The sequence below is a fragment of the Apium graveolens genome, chromosome 6 (assembly GCF_009905375.1).
Source record: "Apium graveolens cultivar Ventura chromosome 6, ASM990537v1, whole genome shotgun sequence".
In the NCBI taxonomy this organism is placed as follows: domain Eukaryota; kingdom Viridiplantae; phylum Streptophyta; class Magnoliopsida; order Apiales; family Apiaceae; genus Apium; species Apium graveolens.
In genome coordinates this window covers 299,045,363-299,060,491 of record NC_133652.1, presented here as the reverse complement: position 1 = coordinate 299,060,491, position 15,129 = coordinate 299,045,363, and the positions used below count along the sequence as shown (strand labels likewise).

The following is a 15,129-nucleotide window of genomic DNA, read 5'->3' as shown; positions in this document are numbered from 1 at the left end:
AGAAGAAGTCTGCCAAGATTGAAGTAATTCTAAAGGGTAAGTGTCTATGCTACAATGAAGACTCTTCATATCCCAGAGTTATCAGACTTGGAGATCGGCTTGAAAAAACATCAATTCCTGCACTCAGAGCAGCCATTTATCAGATTGGTGATAATGAAGATGAAGAACTTATGCAAGTCAAAGCACAGTTAGTTGAAATTCTAAGAAATGCTGAGGACAAGCTGGTAACAGACTTTACAAGGAATCACTATGGATTCAGATTGATCCAGTGATATTGGTAAAGCTACATGTACTATAAGTTGTATTTAGTTGTTTAAAATAATATTTCATTGCATTTATACTTAAATGTTTTTGACATCATCAAATCTGTTAACTTATATATTTTTCATAATTTACAAGTTGGGGGAGATTGTTAGATATATTTGTGATGTCATGACTAATCTGGTGTGTTTAGTTTCAGAACTTAATATCAGGACTTAGCTAGGAATCAGGATTTACTGAAGACAGGAAGATATCAGAACTTAAGGTATTAGAACTTGTGATATCAGAACTTAAGGAAGGATATGCTTTAGGAGTAAAGTGCGGCTAATTTCTACGAGAGGATCTGGACTATACAAAGTAAAGATATGCATGAAGAATTGGACAGCTATAGGACTGCAGTAGATAATCTCTGATTGATATATTCTAGGAAACATAATCATTATCATATCAATTAGAAGATATATTGTAACTGTGTACTATATAAACACATCTTAGGGTTTACACTAGAAGTGTTATCATTCACGAGAATATTATACATTGTAACCTAGTAGCTCTTAGTGGCATTATCATACATCACTGAGAGAGTAGTTTAACCTACTTTGTAACAAAGTTTATTATATTGAATAAACTTGATTATTGTTACATATAGCTTTGTAACTGTAGCTTTAAAGGCTTTAGTTCCGCAATACTGGTCATTGCTTGATTGTTTTTTGTCTCCATGTTTTCCCATCCCAGTCATTTGTTTGTTCAAAGTTTGCACTCCCTATACTTTGATTTTGGCTCCCCCTGATTGTCTCCTTTAAACTCACCTATACTCATAAGGGTTTCAATATTCCATGACGTAATTTCTCGTTTACTTGTTATAATTTTCAATTTTTAATCGTTTGTTTAATTCTCGCCAATGTTTCATGTTAACAACAGAAGCAGAATGATTCATTTTTGCCCTGCCCTAGGAGTGGTGCAGTATTAAACAGAGTGCTTGGTCTTCTCACTATTAAATGTAGTGTTTTCTTCTCATGATACTATTTTTATTATTTTTTATCAGGTATTCAAGAGGAATGTCATGGTGTTCAAATCCCTAAACCTATCCACATTGGTTGCGCAGCTGTGAAGTCTACCGAATAAGAACCTTTTGATGATTCTTGAGTCTTGACTTCCTGAGCTAGCTTAATAGTACTGAAAATCTGTTGAGCTTTACTGGAATGACATTATGGGGTGTTTGGAAACTTGTATTTCATTTCATTTCATGGATTTCAAATAACAATATTTGCGTTGTCATTTCAAATTCTCATGTTTATACTAATATTTGAATGTTTTGGATTTTAAATGAAATTCCAATCCAAATTCCCAAACATGTTATTTGATCAAATCTAGAATTTAATTGAAATCCAGGTTCCCAAACGGGACCTTAAGTTTTTCTGTTATGAAATTAAACAAGGATTTGTCTCTCTAAATAGTCAAGGAATTCAAGTTTTAAAGATACATATGTAATTTCTGGGAAACGCTAGATCATGTATTCATCACTTACAGTCAAGAAAACTTTGCTTAAGCCTGTTTTTTAATCTATGTTGCTTAAGCCTGTCGTTGTCCGTGTTAGTACAATAGATTATAACAAGGTTTTCCTTTAGGTTTTACAGCCCTGTGTGGAATTTTTAGGCCAGAAGAGGATCACAGCTGTAAAATCTAAGGAGGCCATTCCAGCAATGGACCAAGTGACTCTTGTTGGTATTCCTAAATCACATCTAAAATTATGCTTTTTAGGGATTTACTATCTCAGAATAAATCTGGTTTCAATAATGTGGATGATGGATGCTCTTTGTTTGTTCCGAAAAATGCTTAAAATGCGACCTCTACCTTGTGATTTTCACTTTACTCAACTGCTCGCGTCGCTTGTTAAGATGAAACAATATGAAGTAGCTGTCTCTCTTGTCAGTATTTATACCTTTAGTATTGCCATCAACTGTTTTTGTCACTCCAATAAAATCGATTATGCTTTTTCACTGCTTGCCGGTATCTTCAAGCGTGGTTTTGTGTCAAATGTTGATACCTATAGCACTCTAATTAGGGGGTTCCTTTCCCAAAATAAGTCTGCCGAAGCCAGGCAATTGTTTACAAACCTTATCAAGTTTAGAGAAGTTCAACCTAACCTAGGAAGCACCGACACTCGTACGGCGACACGAGACACGGGACACGGGGATTCGTCAATTATCAAAGTGTCCTGGATACGGGATACGGCAAAAAAAAGTTAAAAAAATATTTTTATATGTATTTTATATATATATAGATGTATGTATGTATTTGATTGTATATATATACGGTTATAAAAAATGAAGAAGGGAGGTTATAAAAGACAGAGACACAAAATTAGGGTTAATATAAGATGGTTTGGGCTTTGAAAAAAAGATTTTGGGCTTTTTTAAGATGATTTTGGGCTTTTTTATATGGGATGAGTCGGTGGGCCGTGTCGGTCGCGTGTCGAACCCGTGTCGGTCGCGTGTCGGTTGCCTTTTTTTGTCGACACGCCACATGGCGTGTCGGACACGTACTCAGCCGTGTCGCCGTGTCGGCCGTGTTCGACACGCATACTGCATCCTTTTTGGAGTGTCGGTGCTTCCTAGAACCTCACGTTGTACCTTTTACCACCATGATTGATGGTCTTTGTAAAACGGGTCATACTGACATGACCCTCTGGTTGTTTAGATTCATGGAAAAGTCTGACAGTCAACTGTCAAATGGAGTGAATTGCAGAACTAGAAGAAATTGTGTATTATTCTATCAAGAAGATCTATTACAGTATTGCTTAATAAAGAAGAAAGTCTCTCTCCCCTATTCTAACTAACTCTGCCAGCTGTATGTTACACCTGTACCCTTTCTTTGTTTACTAAAGTTGCTCTCTGATTCTCATTTCTGTGTACTAGTTTATATGACAGTGTAAAATTCTTTTTACATTTTACTATATCGGCCTTAATATCTGTAACATCCCCCCTCAAGTTAGGAGGGGAAAAAAAATTGACAACTCCTAACTTGCCAAGTAAGGCAGCTGCGTAGCTCCCAAAACCTTAGTGAATAAATCTGCTGGTTGATCACTGGAAGGAACATAGGCAGTAGAAATAATCCCAGTGTTAAGCTTTTCACGGACCAAGTGACAGTCGATTTCGATATGCTTGGTACGTTCATGGTAGACCGGATTAGCAACAATATACATGGATGAAAGGTTGTCACAAAACAAAGGGGTAGGTTTGAGCTAAGGGACACCCAACTCAACCAACAAATTTCTTAACCACACAAGTTGTATCAGCCATTGATCTATATTCTGCTTCAGAGGATGAACGAGACACCGTAGGCTGTTTCTTACTCTTCCAAGAGACCAAAGAACTACCGAGAGTTATACAAAACCAGTGACAGACCGTCTTGTAAGCTTGTAACTTCCCCAGTCAGCATCACAATATGTTGTTAAACACAGTGCCTTTAAATACAGAGAAGAGGTAGAAGACAATAATAATCCTTGACCACAAGTGCCTTTAATATACTTCAACAATTTAAAAGAGCCTGTAGATGAATAGCTTTAGGAGCAACCATAATTTGGGACAACACATGCACATAATATGCAATGTCAGGACGAGAAATTGTTAGGTAGATTAATCGACCAACAATACGTCGATAGAGAGAGACATCTGAAATGACTGCAGTCTCATCATCAGTTAACAATTGATGATTTTATCCATTGGAACAGAGGCAATGCATTAGTTAAACCAGCATCCTTAATGAGATCTTATGTATATTTACGTTGATTTAGATAGATAACAGCATTAGAGCGAGCCAATTCCATTCTTAAAAAAAAAAAATTTGGACCAAGGTCTTTAAACCTTGAACTGAGAAGCAAGAAATAGCTTGACACAAGCCATTAGTGCAGAATCATTCCCGGATAACACCATATCATCCACATATACTAACAATGTAACAAATGACTGGCCATCTTGAAATGTAAACAAGATATGATCACTAACGGACTGTTTGAAGCCAAATAAAAGTAAAGAAGTGTATAACTTGAGAAACCATTGACGTGGAGCTTGTTTTAAACCGTATAATGATTTCTTAAGCTTGCAGACAAGAATTTGACCAGGAAATTTGGCCAAAATATCAGAGGGAGGAGTGTAGCCTAGAGGTAGAGACATATACACATCTTCATTTAGATCACTGTGAAGAAATGCATTTGTTACATCTAATTGGTCAATAGACCAATTTTTAGCAGCAGCCACTGAAGAGTAAAACCCTGAGAGAAGTCATTTTAGCCACAGGGGCAAAAGCCTCAAAATAGTCGACCCCCTCTGTCTGAGTAAAGCCTTTAGCGACCAGACGTGCTTTATACCTTTCAACCAACCCTGTAGGTAAGTATTTTACCTTATATATCCATTTGCAGCCTACCAATTTCTGATTAGGAGGTAGTGGCACAATATCCCAGGTGTCATTGGCCTCCAGGGCAGCTAGCTCAGTAGCCATTGCTGTACACCATTCAGTACTTGCAGCTGCCTGTTTGTAGGAATAAGGTTCCTGAATTTTACTAACATTGGCCATAAAATGCGTATAACCTGGGGAAAAATTATCATAGTGCAAAGAATCTGGTAAAGTTAATGTAGTAGTGTTGGCCTTAGACACCAAAGTACTGGGTAAACTAGTATAATCAGTAAATCGAGATGGAACAGTCTTTTGTCTAACAGGACGAGAAGGACGAGAAGGATTAGTGATGATTTGATCATCAGCAGTAGGAAGACTAGAATCATTAGTAGTAGGCAATAAAGGTTCCAAAAGAGGAACAGAACACTCAGCATGAACCAAAGGCACAGGATTAGTAGAGACTCTAGGTACTGGATCTGAAGTGTGCAACTCCAAAATGGAACCATCATGATCAGAAGTAACTAAAGGATCGTCAGTAGAAGATAGCGGATGTTGTGTGAACAGACTAGACGGAGCAGGAGTATGCATAGTTTTGAAGGGAAGCACATGTTCAACAAATTCCACATTTCTAGAGACAAAGACCTTTCTTGTATCAAGATTTAATAGTCTATAGCCCTTCTGACCAAAAGGATAACCCAACATCACACATCTGACTGCTCGAGCAGCAAACTTATCGGTAGACCGAGGGGTAGTAGAAGCATAACATAACGATCCAAATACTCGCAGATGATCATAGGTTGGTGCTTTTTTAAACAAAATCTGATGTGGTGTAGAACCATGAAGCACAACAGTTGGTAGTCTGTTAATCAAATAGGTGGCTGTCAACAAACAATCACCCCAGAAATGTATTGGGAAACCAGCATGAAAACGTAATGCCCGAGCTGTGTTTAACAGATGACGATGCTTGCGTTCTACTTTGCCATTCTGTTGTGGGGTATATACACAACTAGTTTGGTGAATGATTCCTAAAGTAGCTAAAGTATTGGATAATTCCTTATTTAAGAAATTAGAATCATTATCTATCCGAAGAATTTTGACAGATGTTTTAAACTGATTTTGAACATAAGCAAAGAATGCTTTAAGAATAGAAGCTACTTGAGATTTGTTAGATAATAAAAATACCCAGGTTGTTCTAGACTTATCCTCAAGAATGGTTATAAATTGATTACAATTGTCATTTGTGGTCCTTGAGTATGGATCAAGTCAACAAATGCAGTTGAAACAGAGGTACTAGTTGAAAAAGGTAAAGTGGCTTGTTTAGCAAAATGACATGAATCACAATCAACAAATTCAGAGTTATAGTTCACATCAATATGTTTGAGTACAGAAGAAGGAACATGTCCTAAACGGACATGCCAAATATCAGAAGAGATAGTACTAACATGATTACAACAGCTCAAAGAACTAGTACTAAGAATAGAATTCTCCAGAGTACTTAGAGCGGAATTGAACATGTAAAGGCCAGCTTGAACTCTACCAATCTCGAGTTCCCTCTTCCAAGTAGGGCCCTGGAGATAGCAAGAGGATGCAGAGAAACATGCCTTAAGATTAGTATCTTTGAGTAATTTAGAAATGGATAAAGGATTGTGTGAAAAACTAGGGACACAGAGTACTTGTTGCAGATGAAGACCAGAAGACAATTCAACATTACCAACATGAGTAACATTAATAGTTTGACCATTTGGTAGATGTAAGACAGCATCACATTGAACTGGATTAGTAAGCAAAGCATAATTTGAAGTGATATGATCTATAGCCCCAGAGTCAATTATCCACTGACTTTTATTAGACACCGACTGTGAAGATAATAGAGTACCTGCAATGTGAACTGTATTAGCAGAAGGCCAGTTAGAAGAGGCCTCAGATGGTCCAGGCTTCATGTTGTTCTGCAGCATCTGCACTAATTGATTGAACTGATTTTCAGAAAGACCATGGCCACACCTGAAGTATCCTGAACAGTAGTACCAGAATTATCATTATGAACCATTGCTACCTGAGCTGTAGTAGACCTCATCCTTGGCTTTGGTTTGGGCTTACCGTAGAGCCTATGCCAGGATGAAAATCCAACCACACAAAAACACCTATCTTTAGAGTGTCCTTGCATTTGACAGAATTCACACACCAATAAAGCATCTGAAGTGCCTTTCTTGTTAAATGAGCTAGAATTCTGAGTACTCATACCAGAACCTTTAGCCATAAACTTTCCAGGCACATTGCTTCTCACATTCATTGCCATATTATTATTAGAGTTAAGACCAGAGGTAGTATGTACATCTCTCTGAGTTTCATCTTGAAGCAGCATTGCATAACATTGACTAAGAGATGGAATTGGTGTCATAAGTAAAATCTGTCCTCTAATTGCAGTAAACACATCACTCAATCCCATAAGAAACTGCATTAGCTGAACATTCAGATCATACACACTCAATTTTGCATTAATCTCACACGTAAACTTGTGACATCCGCACTTAGGCCTAGCTGTGAGACTATCTAGTTCATCAATCAAGGTTTTATATTTCGTATAATATGCCGTAATACTCATTGTGCCTTGTGACAACTGAGAAATCTCCTTACGCAGATTAAACAATTTAGGGACTTTGAGCATATCTAACAGCTAATTCAGTCCAAATCGCTTGAGCAGTGTCCATATTCACAATACTATTACGTATATCTGCAGAAACTGAATTGAGAAGCCAAGAGATTACCATGTGATTGCAGCGATTCCAATGACTTACGAGATAAGTATTGGTTGTAGTCGGTGCAGGCTTAAGCAGCGAACCATCTACAAAACCTAGCTTCATTTTCGAGGAAAGTGCGATCTCCATAGATCGACTCCATTGCGAGTAATTTTTCTCATTCAGTGTTATTGTAGTGAGAATCATGTCTGGACTATCAGATGAAGAAAGGAAATAAGGATGATTCACATCAATTATAGTAGAGGATGCACCTGTAAGAACAGTCGAGTAAGAACTTTGGGACGCCATTGATGAACAGCTCTAGCTTTGATTGAGTTAATTGAACAGAGATTGATGATAAATTGAGTTATCTACACAATATTGGCCTTAATATCTGTAACATCAACCTAATACTGTGACTTACACCACAATTATCGATTCTTTATGCGAGAATGGTCTTGTTGATGATGCTTTAAATCTCCATTCCGAAATGATGGAGAAAGGCATGTTTGGACTTACTCTCCAGTCATTCAGGTCCTATGCCGCCTAAATAGATGGGAAGAGGTTGCTTTGTTTCTTAAACAGATGAGGGACGAAGTGAACATTTTTCCAAATGTTCATACTTTTAATATACAGGTTAATGCTTATTCCAAGTCTGGGAAGTTGGACGATGCAAAGCACATAATTGAGATGATAAATGATAGGGGTGAATATCCTGATATAGTCACCTACACTAGTCTCATGCAGGCATATTGTTCACGAGGCCAAATGGATGAAGCATTAGATGTGCTCAATACCATCAAAAGTAAGAAGATGATGCCCACCTATGTTACATATAACATTCTGTTGGATTCATATTGCAGGCAGTTGAAACTTGACATAGCTATGGATCTATACAGAAATATGCTATGTGAAGGTCTTGAACCCACAGTTGAAACACACGGAATTTTGCCACTGGGCTATGTCGGCTGGGTAAACCAATAGAGGCACTGACCTTTTTTTTATAAGATTCAAGATCCAGGTCAGATGTTGAATATCGTGATATACAGCACCATGTTACATGGTCTTTGCAAGAACCAGTACGTTGATAAAGCAATGTCTCTATTTCACTTGATGCTTAATGATTTGCAATGGTATAATCCCCGATAGGGGTGCTTATAATGTGATCATTCGTGGATGTCTTCAGAATAAGAAGTATAATGAAGCCAGTAAACTGGTAGAGAAAATGGTTGGTTGCGGATTCTTAGCAGATGCAATTACAACCTCTTTATTACAACTACTTTTATTAATAATACAGGGTCCAGCTCTCCTTGCAATTCACCAGAAGTGCCTGAATTCAGGTATGTGACTTTCGTTTTTTTTTAAACTGGTAACGCCAAACATGATAAAGTGGTCCATGCTCTTTCCTATATACTTAAAATATGATCATAAAATGATTCTTGTCTCATCTGTTCAACGATTCTTGTCTCATCTTTTCTCAAGATACAAACTGATAGGCCAGAAATAATCAGGCTCAGATAAAAGAACAAAGGCCCAAAAGAGATAACACCCCAGGTCCGAGCCGGGGTGGTCCCCGGTGCCACGTGGCACAGAACAAAAGAGTCAACTGTCTCATGTTACCCAAAATGGAACAATTGCATCTCAGCCGTTCATGGGTAAACATCCCAAGACAACTCTGATGGAGAAAGGACACCTGACCACACAGCCCATCGGGACCGTCCAACCTATCACCAACCAAGAATGATCAAAGGCCAGGATGAAGATGTACAAACCCCAAAAAACCTAAATCTTGGGACCTATAAAAGGCCCCAAAAAGAGGGTTTTAGGGGTTGAAAAAATATTTGACTGCTACACACCTATACACACACCCTCACATATTTTTTGAATAGCTCCTTCTTCCCTCTTCTTCTTCTTCAAGAAAACCCATTTCTTATTCTCACATCGGAGTTGCCGCGGGATACAACCCCCCCTCCGGTTCTGTTTTGCAGAGACCCCCACTTAGCAGGTTAACCACACTCCAACCGCTACGGAAGTTAGGTCCCAGCGTGTGTGAGAAAGGAGAAGACCTGAAAAGAAACCGAGTTATCATTGGCGCTAGAAGGAGGGGCCGAACCTCCGGTGATGTGGTGTCATCTCCAGCTACATTACACAACTACAAAATCAAAGAAACCTTCTCTCTGGTAAGAGCAAAAACCCTCACTCTCTTTACAGCTTACTTTCCTTAGTTTTTCCTCCAGAAAAGTCACACATCCTGGTACCATTACCCATAATCTGTTCTGAAACCAATGACCACGCGAAAAAGCAAAACCTCGATCTTCGGAACCATTCAGCCCACTGTTGCCCTGCCCAGGGATGGCGAAATGGAAGATATAGATGAAGAGCCCCCCACAGCTCGTGCTTCATCTCAGTTTCAGCCCAGAGACCAGAGGTTAACCATATAGAAAGCAACCCACAAGTATGCTAAACCTCTACTAACCCTTGGGGAAATATGACCCCGGAGCAGATTCAAGCGGCTATGGACCTGTGGAAAGAAAAGAACAAGGCTCCTGAAACCCGTCTTGAGGACCAGGAAGAGCACTCGGAAGAATCCCGGGGCTCAGTCTTGGATCGAATTGGCAAAACTAAGAGGCCGTCAGAGGACGCCCGAGACGAGATCAAGAGGGCCACACTCCGGGACCGCATCTGAAAGGAGGAAGAGGCCAAGGCCAAAGCCAACATTGAAAAGAGAGTCCAAGAGGAGGAAGCCAAACTAAAGAAGAAGGCACGCCAGATCCATGTCTCTTCGGATTCTGAACCCGAAAAGGAGTCTAAGCAGGAGCAAATGGCCCGGGCTCTCCGGGATCTCAAAAGAAAGGTGGGAGGAGATGTGGAAGTCGGGGCGGTGGCCACGCCCTTCACCAGAAAGCTGGAATCCACCCCCAGGGAACCCACACTCAAACACTTCAACTTCGACTCTTTTGACGAGCTTGCCAACCTTGAAGAACATTTCAACAACTTTGAACAGATCTCGAATATATACGACTACAAAGACCTCACCAAATGCCGTTTCTTCGCCTCAACACTAAAGGGTGGGGCGCAGAAATGGTTCAGTCGAATCTCCTCCCGGAGCATCGACTCTTGGAAGGACTTCCGGGAGATATTTCTCAAGAGGTTCAGGGCGAACCGTATGAACGAACTCCAGATGTGCCACTTGGAAACCATTCAACATAGAAGCATAGAAACTCTGCCAGAGTTCATCAAAAGATTCCAAGAATCAGTCAACCAGCTCTCCAACCTTGAAGAGAAGGAAGCCGTGAATATTTTCCGGCATAATCTCCACCCAGTTTCGTGTGAAGGCTACGTGAAAGACCTAATCCATAGGGAGCCCCAAAGCCTCGCCTCGGCTTATGCGATGGCTTCCAAGTTTATCAAAGAAAATGACTTTCTCACCTCAATAAAGATGAATAGGAGGATCCGGGATGATGATGAGTCCCCGGAACACCGCCGCGCCTACGGAAAAGAAAAGAGACACAGGACAGACAGACAGACCAATTATATGCAGCAATCCAGGAGGACCCCACCCCGGGATGATTACTCCAAACCCCAGAAGAGTGAAAGGAAGCCCAAGCCAAAGAGGGAACCAAAACCATAGCCCGAATGGACTCCGTTCAACTGGCCCCGGGCCGACATCTTGAGAGAAGTCAAGGGAAAGCCCTTTTACTACCCCCGAAATCGCTATTGGCACCCCCCGGGAACAGGGCCCGGGACAAGCATTGCGGGTACCACGAAGATCATAGCCACACCACGGAGAACTACTTCTCTTTCAAAATGTTCATTGAAGATCAGATCAAAAAGGGTAACATGAACCAGTACCTACAGAGAAGACTTGATGACAGGGATAAGCCCTCTGGTGGCGGGAAACATGTGGTCAACATAATTTTTGGGGGGACCTCCTCCCCACCCCGGAGTCCAGACGAGGACAATGACGTCCTGATGATTCAGCCCGCTGAAGATGAGCGCATATATTTCTCCAATGAAGATTATGAAGGCCTGGATCCCGAGCACAACCAGGCCCTGGTCGTGACTCTCGACATCGCCGACAATGAGGTACAAAGAATTTTGGTTGATAATGGTTCCTCACCTAACATTGTTTTCGAGCATACCCTTAACAGGATGAAGTTGGGACACCTCCGCATGGATCCATGCCTCGAAGACCCTCTCTATGGATTCGGGAACAATATGATCCCGATCCGCGGGGTAATATACCTCCCCATGGTCTTTGGTGCCGCACCCCGACAGGTATCTCATATCATGAAGTTCTATGTGATAAGTGTTGCATCCTCTTATAACATGATCCTGGGAAGACCTACCATCACCAAGCTTCGGGCCATCCCGTCTACAATTCAACTGAAGCTGAAGTTTCCCACCCCGGGAGGCATCGGAGAACTTAGGGGGGACCGGGGAACTTCGGGAAAATGCTACGGACAGGCGCTGGTCATGGCCGAAACTGATTCAGAAAACAGAAAGAAGGCAATGGCCTTACCCAAAGGCCAAAGTCGCAAGAAGCATCGTGAATATTTCAGCAAAAGGCTAAAGTCGGACGTCAATATGATAGAGGATTCGGGATACAGCGTAACCAACGCCGACGCCCGGATACCGAAATTTGTAGAAATAAGAGAGAAAACCAAGGTAGAACCGGCCGCCCAGACGATGGAGATAGAATTGGACCCCGGGAACCCCACCCGGAAACTGAAAATTGGTAAAGGCCTAGAGACATCCTTCCAAAAAGAGCTCATCTCGCTGTTAAGAGAATATGCGGATGTATTCGCATGGGCACCGGAAGATATGCCCGGGATCGATCAATCTGTGGCAATGCACAGTCTGGATGTAGACTCGAGGAGAAAGCCGATCAAACAAAAAAGGAGAAACTTTGCTCCCGAACGACAGCAAGCAATAGATGAAGAGATAGAGAAGCTGCTCAGGGCCGACATCATCTGCGAAATCAAGTATCCCGACTGGCTCGCCAATGTGGTGCTAGTCAAGAAGCCGAATGGAAGGTGGAGAATGTGTGTCGACTACACGAGCCTCAACGATGCATGTCATAAAGATTCCTATCCCCTCCCAAATATTAACCAGCTAATCGACGCAACTTCGGGCCACACCATGCTCAGCTTCATGGACGCCTTTTCGGGATACAACCAGGTTCGCATGAATCCCGAAGACATCGCCAAAACAGCCTTCATCACTCATAGGGTAGTCTATGCCTTCATCATGATGCCTTTCAGGCTCATCAACATCGGGGCCACCTACCAGAAAATGATGAACACAATTTTCAAGTGCTAGTTAGGGAGGAACATGGAATCTTATGTAGACGATATGATCTCCAAGTCACTCACCATCCCAGATCACATAAAAGACCTCAAGGAGTGTTTTGACAACCTGAGGAGATACAACATGAAGCTGAATCCGGAAAAATGTACATTCGGGGTACCTTCAGGTAAATTCCTGGGATTCTTGGTCAGCGAAAGAGGAATAGAAGCAAACCCAGAGAAAATTAACGCCATAATAGAAATGAAGATACCCCACACACAGAAAGACATCCAGAAGTTGGCAGGATGCCTAGCGGCCCTCCGAAGGTTTATCCTGAAGCTGGCAGAAAGATGCCTCCCATTCTTCGAGTTGCTCAAAGGAGCCCGGAACAAGAAGTTAGTGGATTGGACCCCAGAATGTCACACAGCTTTCGAAGAAATCAAGAGGCACCTGACGAACCCCCCGGTACTTTCCAAAGCCAAGCCCGGAGAGCCTTTATCTCTCTACACCGCCGCTGGCCCCAAGGCTGTCTCTTCGGCACTGGTCCGGGAGGAAGGAGGAATGCATAACCCCATATACTATGTCAGGCAAGTCCTCAAGGACGCCGAGACTCGGTACCCAAACTTGGAAAAATTCGCCTTGGCCCTTGTACACTCTAGCAGGAAGCTGAGACAATACTTCCAAGGCCGAGAGATCAGAGTGGTCACAGACCAGCAGCTCAGAAAAATCATCCACAAGCCAGATGCCTCCGGAAGGTTGGTTAACTGGGCCATTGAATTAAGTCAATTTAACATCAAGTTCGTGCCACGTACGGCGATAAAGGCGTAGGCCTTAGCCGAATTCGTCATGGAATGCACCTTCCCGGAGCAGCATCTGCCCTCCCCCCAAGAGATAGTCCCGAAAGGAACCAACCCAGAAATGAAGTGTTGGAAGCTCTATGTTGATGGATCATCCACGGCCGAAAGATCCGGAACGGGCCTCATCCTTATCAGCCCCGAGGGCTTTACCATTCAACAGGCAATAACTTTTGCTTTCAAGGCAACGAATAATCAGGCTGAATATGAGGCACTCATCTCCGGGCTCAAATTGGCAAAATCTCTTGGTATTTCAAAGGTGACCGTCTACAGTGATTCTCAGATCGTGGTCAAGCAAACCAGTGGAGAATATATCACGAAAGACCCGATATTGGCACAGTACCAGGCAATGGTACGGAATATCTGGGAAGCCACTCCCAACATCACCATACTTCAGATCAACAGAGAAGAGAACTCCAAAGCAGATGAGCTGTCCAAGCTCGTGCAGAATACTTCGGACCTCGACAGTTCAGTATACTTCGAAGAACTCGAAGTACACAGCACAGAGCGAGCTGAAGTCCTGTGCATCGGGAGCCCAGACAATTGGATGACTCCCTACATAGCATACTTAAGAGATGGGACGCTCCCGGAAAACCAGAACAAGGCCAGGTACTTGAAGCACAAAACTGCTTGTTTCTTCCTGGAAGATGGTCAGTTATACAGAAGAACCTTTTCAGCACCCACCTTGAAATGCGTGGACCCAGATGAGGCCAATTATTGCCTCCGAGAAGTTCATGAAGGCACCTGCGGAGACCACCTGACGGCCAAAGCTCTAGCTTACAAAGTCATCAGACAAGGATATCATTGGCCCACAGTCCACTCCGACTCCGTCGCTTATGTTAAGAAATGCCCCTAGTGCCAGAAATTCAGCAATGTTCCCAGGCAAAGCCCCAGCCTGCCAGCATCGGTATTATCTCATATCCCATTTGTTGTTTGGGGCATAGATATCATGGGCCCCTTTCCCCGAGCAAAAGGTGACCTCCGCTACGTCCTGGTAGCCATTGATTACATGACAAAGTGGGCAGAAGCCAAGGCCATGAGGACAATCAATCAACAAGATTGTATCAAGTTCATGGACGCAATCGTCATGAGGTTCGGGATCCCTGTAGTTCTCATCTCCGACAATGGCCCGCAGTTCGTCGGGTCCGAATTTGAAGCATATCTGAAAGAGCTCGGAATCAAGCACAAAAGAGCGTCAGTTGTGCACCCTCAGGGGAATGGACATGTCGAAGTAACTAACAGAACCATACTTCAGGGCCTGGAAAAAAGACTAGAAGAAACCAAGAAAACTTGGCCTGATGAGCTTCCAAAAGTCCTTTGGTCCTACAGAACCACCCCCAGAACGGGAACGAATGAGACCCCCTTTAAGCTTGCATACGGTACCGAAGCCCGCATACCAATCGAAACCGGGTCCCCTTCCCACAGGGTCGTCTACTTTGACGATCTCAAACATTGAAGGACTTAAGACCAACCTGGAACTCCTAGATGAGATAAGAGACAAGGCGGTAAAAAGGATGGAAGGCTACAAAGAAAAGACAAAACTCTACTTTGGGAAGAAGGCAAAAATCAGAGAGTACGAGGCGGGAGACTTAATA

At 42.2% G+C, this 15,129-nt stretch overlaps 1 protein-coding gene across 1 annotated transcript; it reads left to right on the top strand.

Annotated features, from left to right (window-relative positions):
• The first annotated feature begins 13,598 nt into the window (after nt 1-13,598).
• LOC141666285 (uncharacterized) lies at nt 13,599-14,390 on the top strand. Its single transcript, XM_074472276.1, has one exon. The coding sequence runs from the start codon at nt 13,599-13,601 to the stop codon at nt 14,388-14,390; it is 792 nt and encodes a 263-aa protein (XP_074328377.1).
• Nucleotides 14,391-15,129: the final 739 nt, after the last annotated feature.

What these genes read in the sequence shown, in the direction of transcription:
- LOC141666285 (XM_074472276.1), top strand. Translation starts at nt 13,599, where the DNA reads ATGAAGTGTTGGAAGCTCTATGTTGATGGATCATCCACGGCCGAAAGA.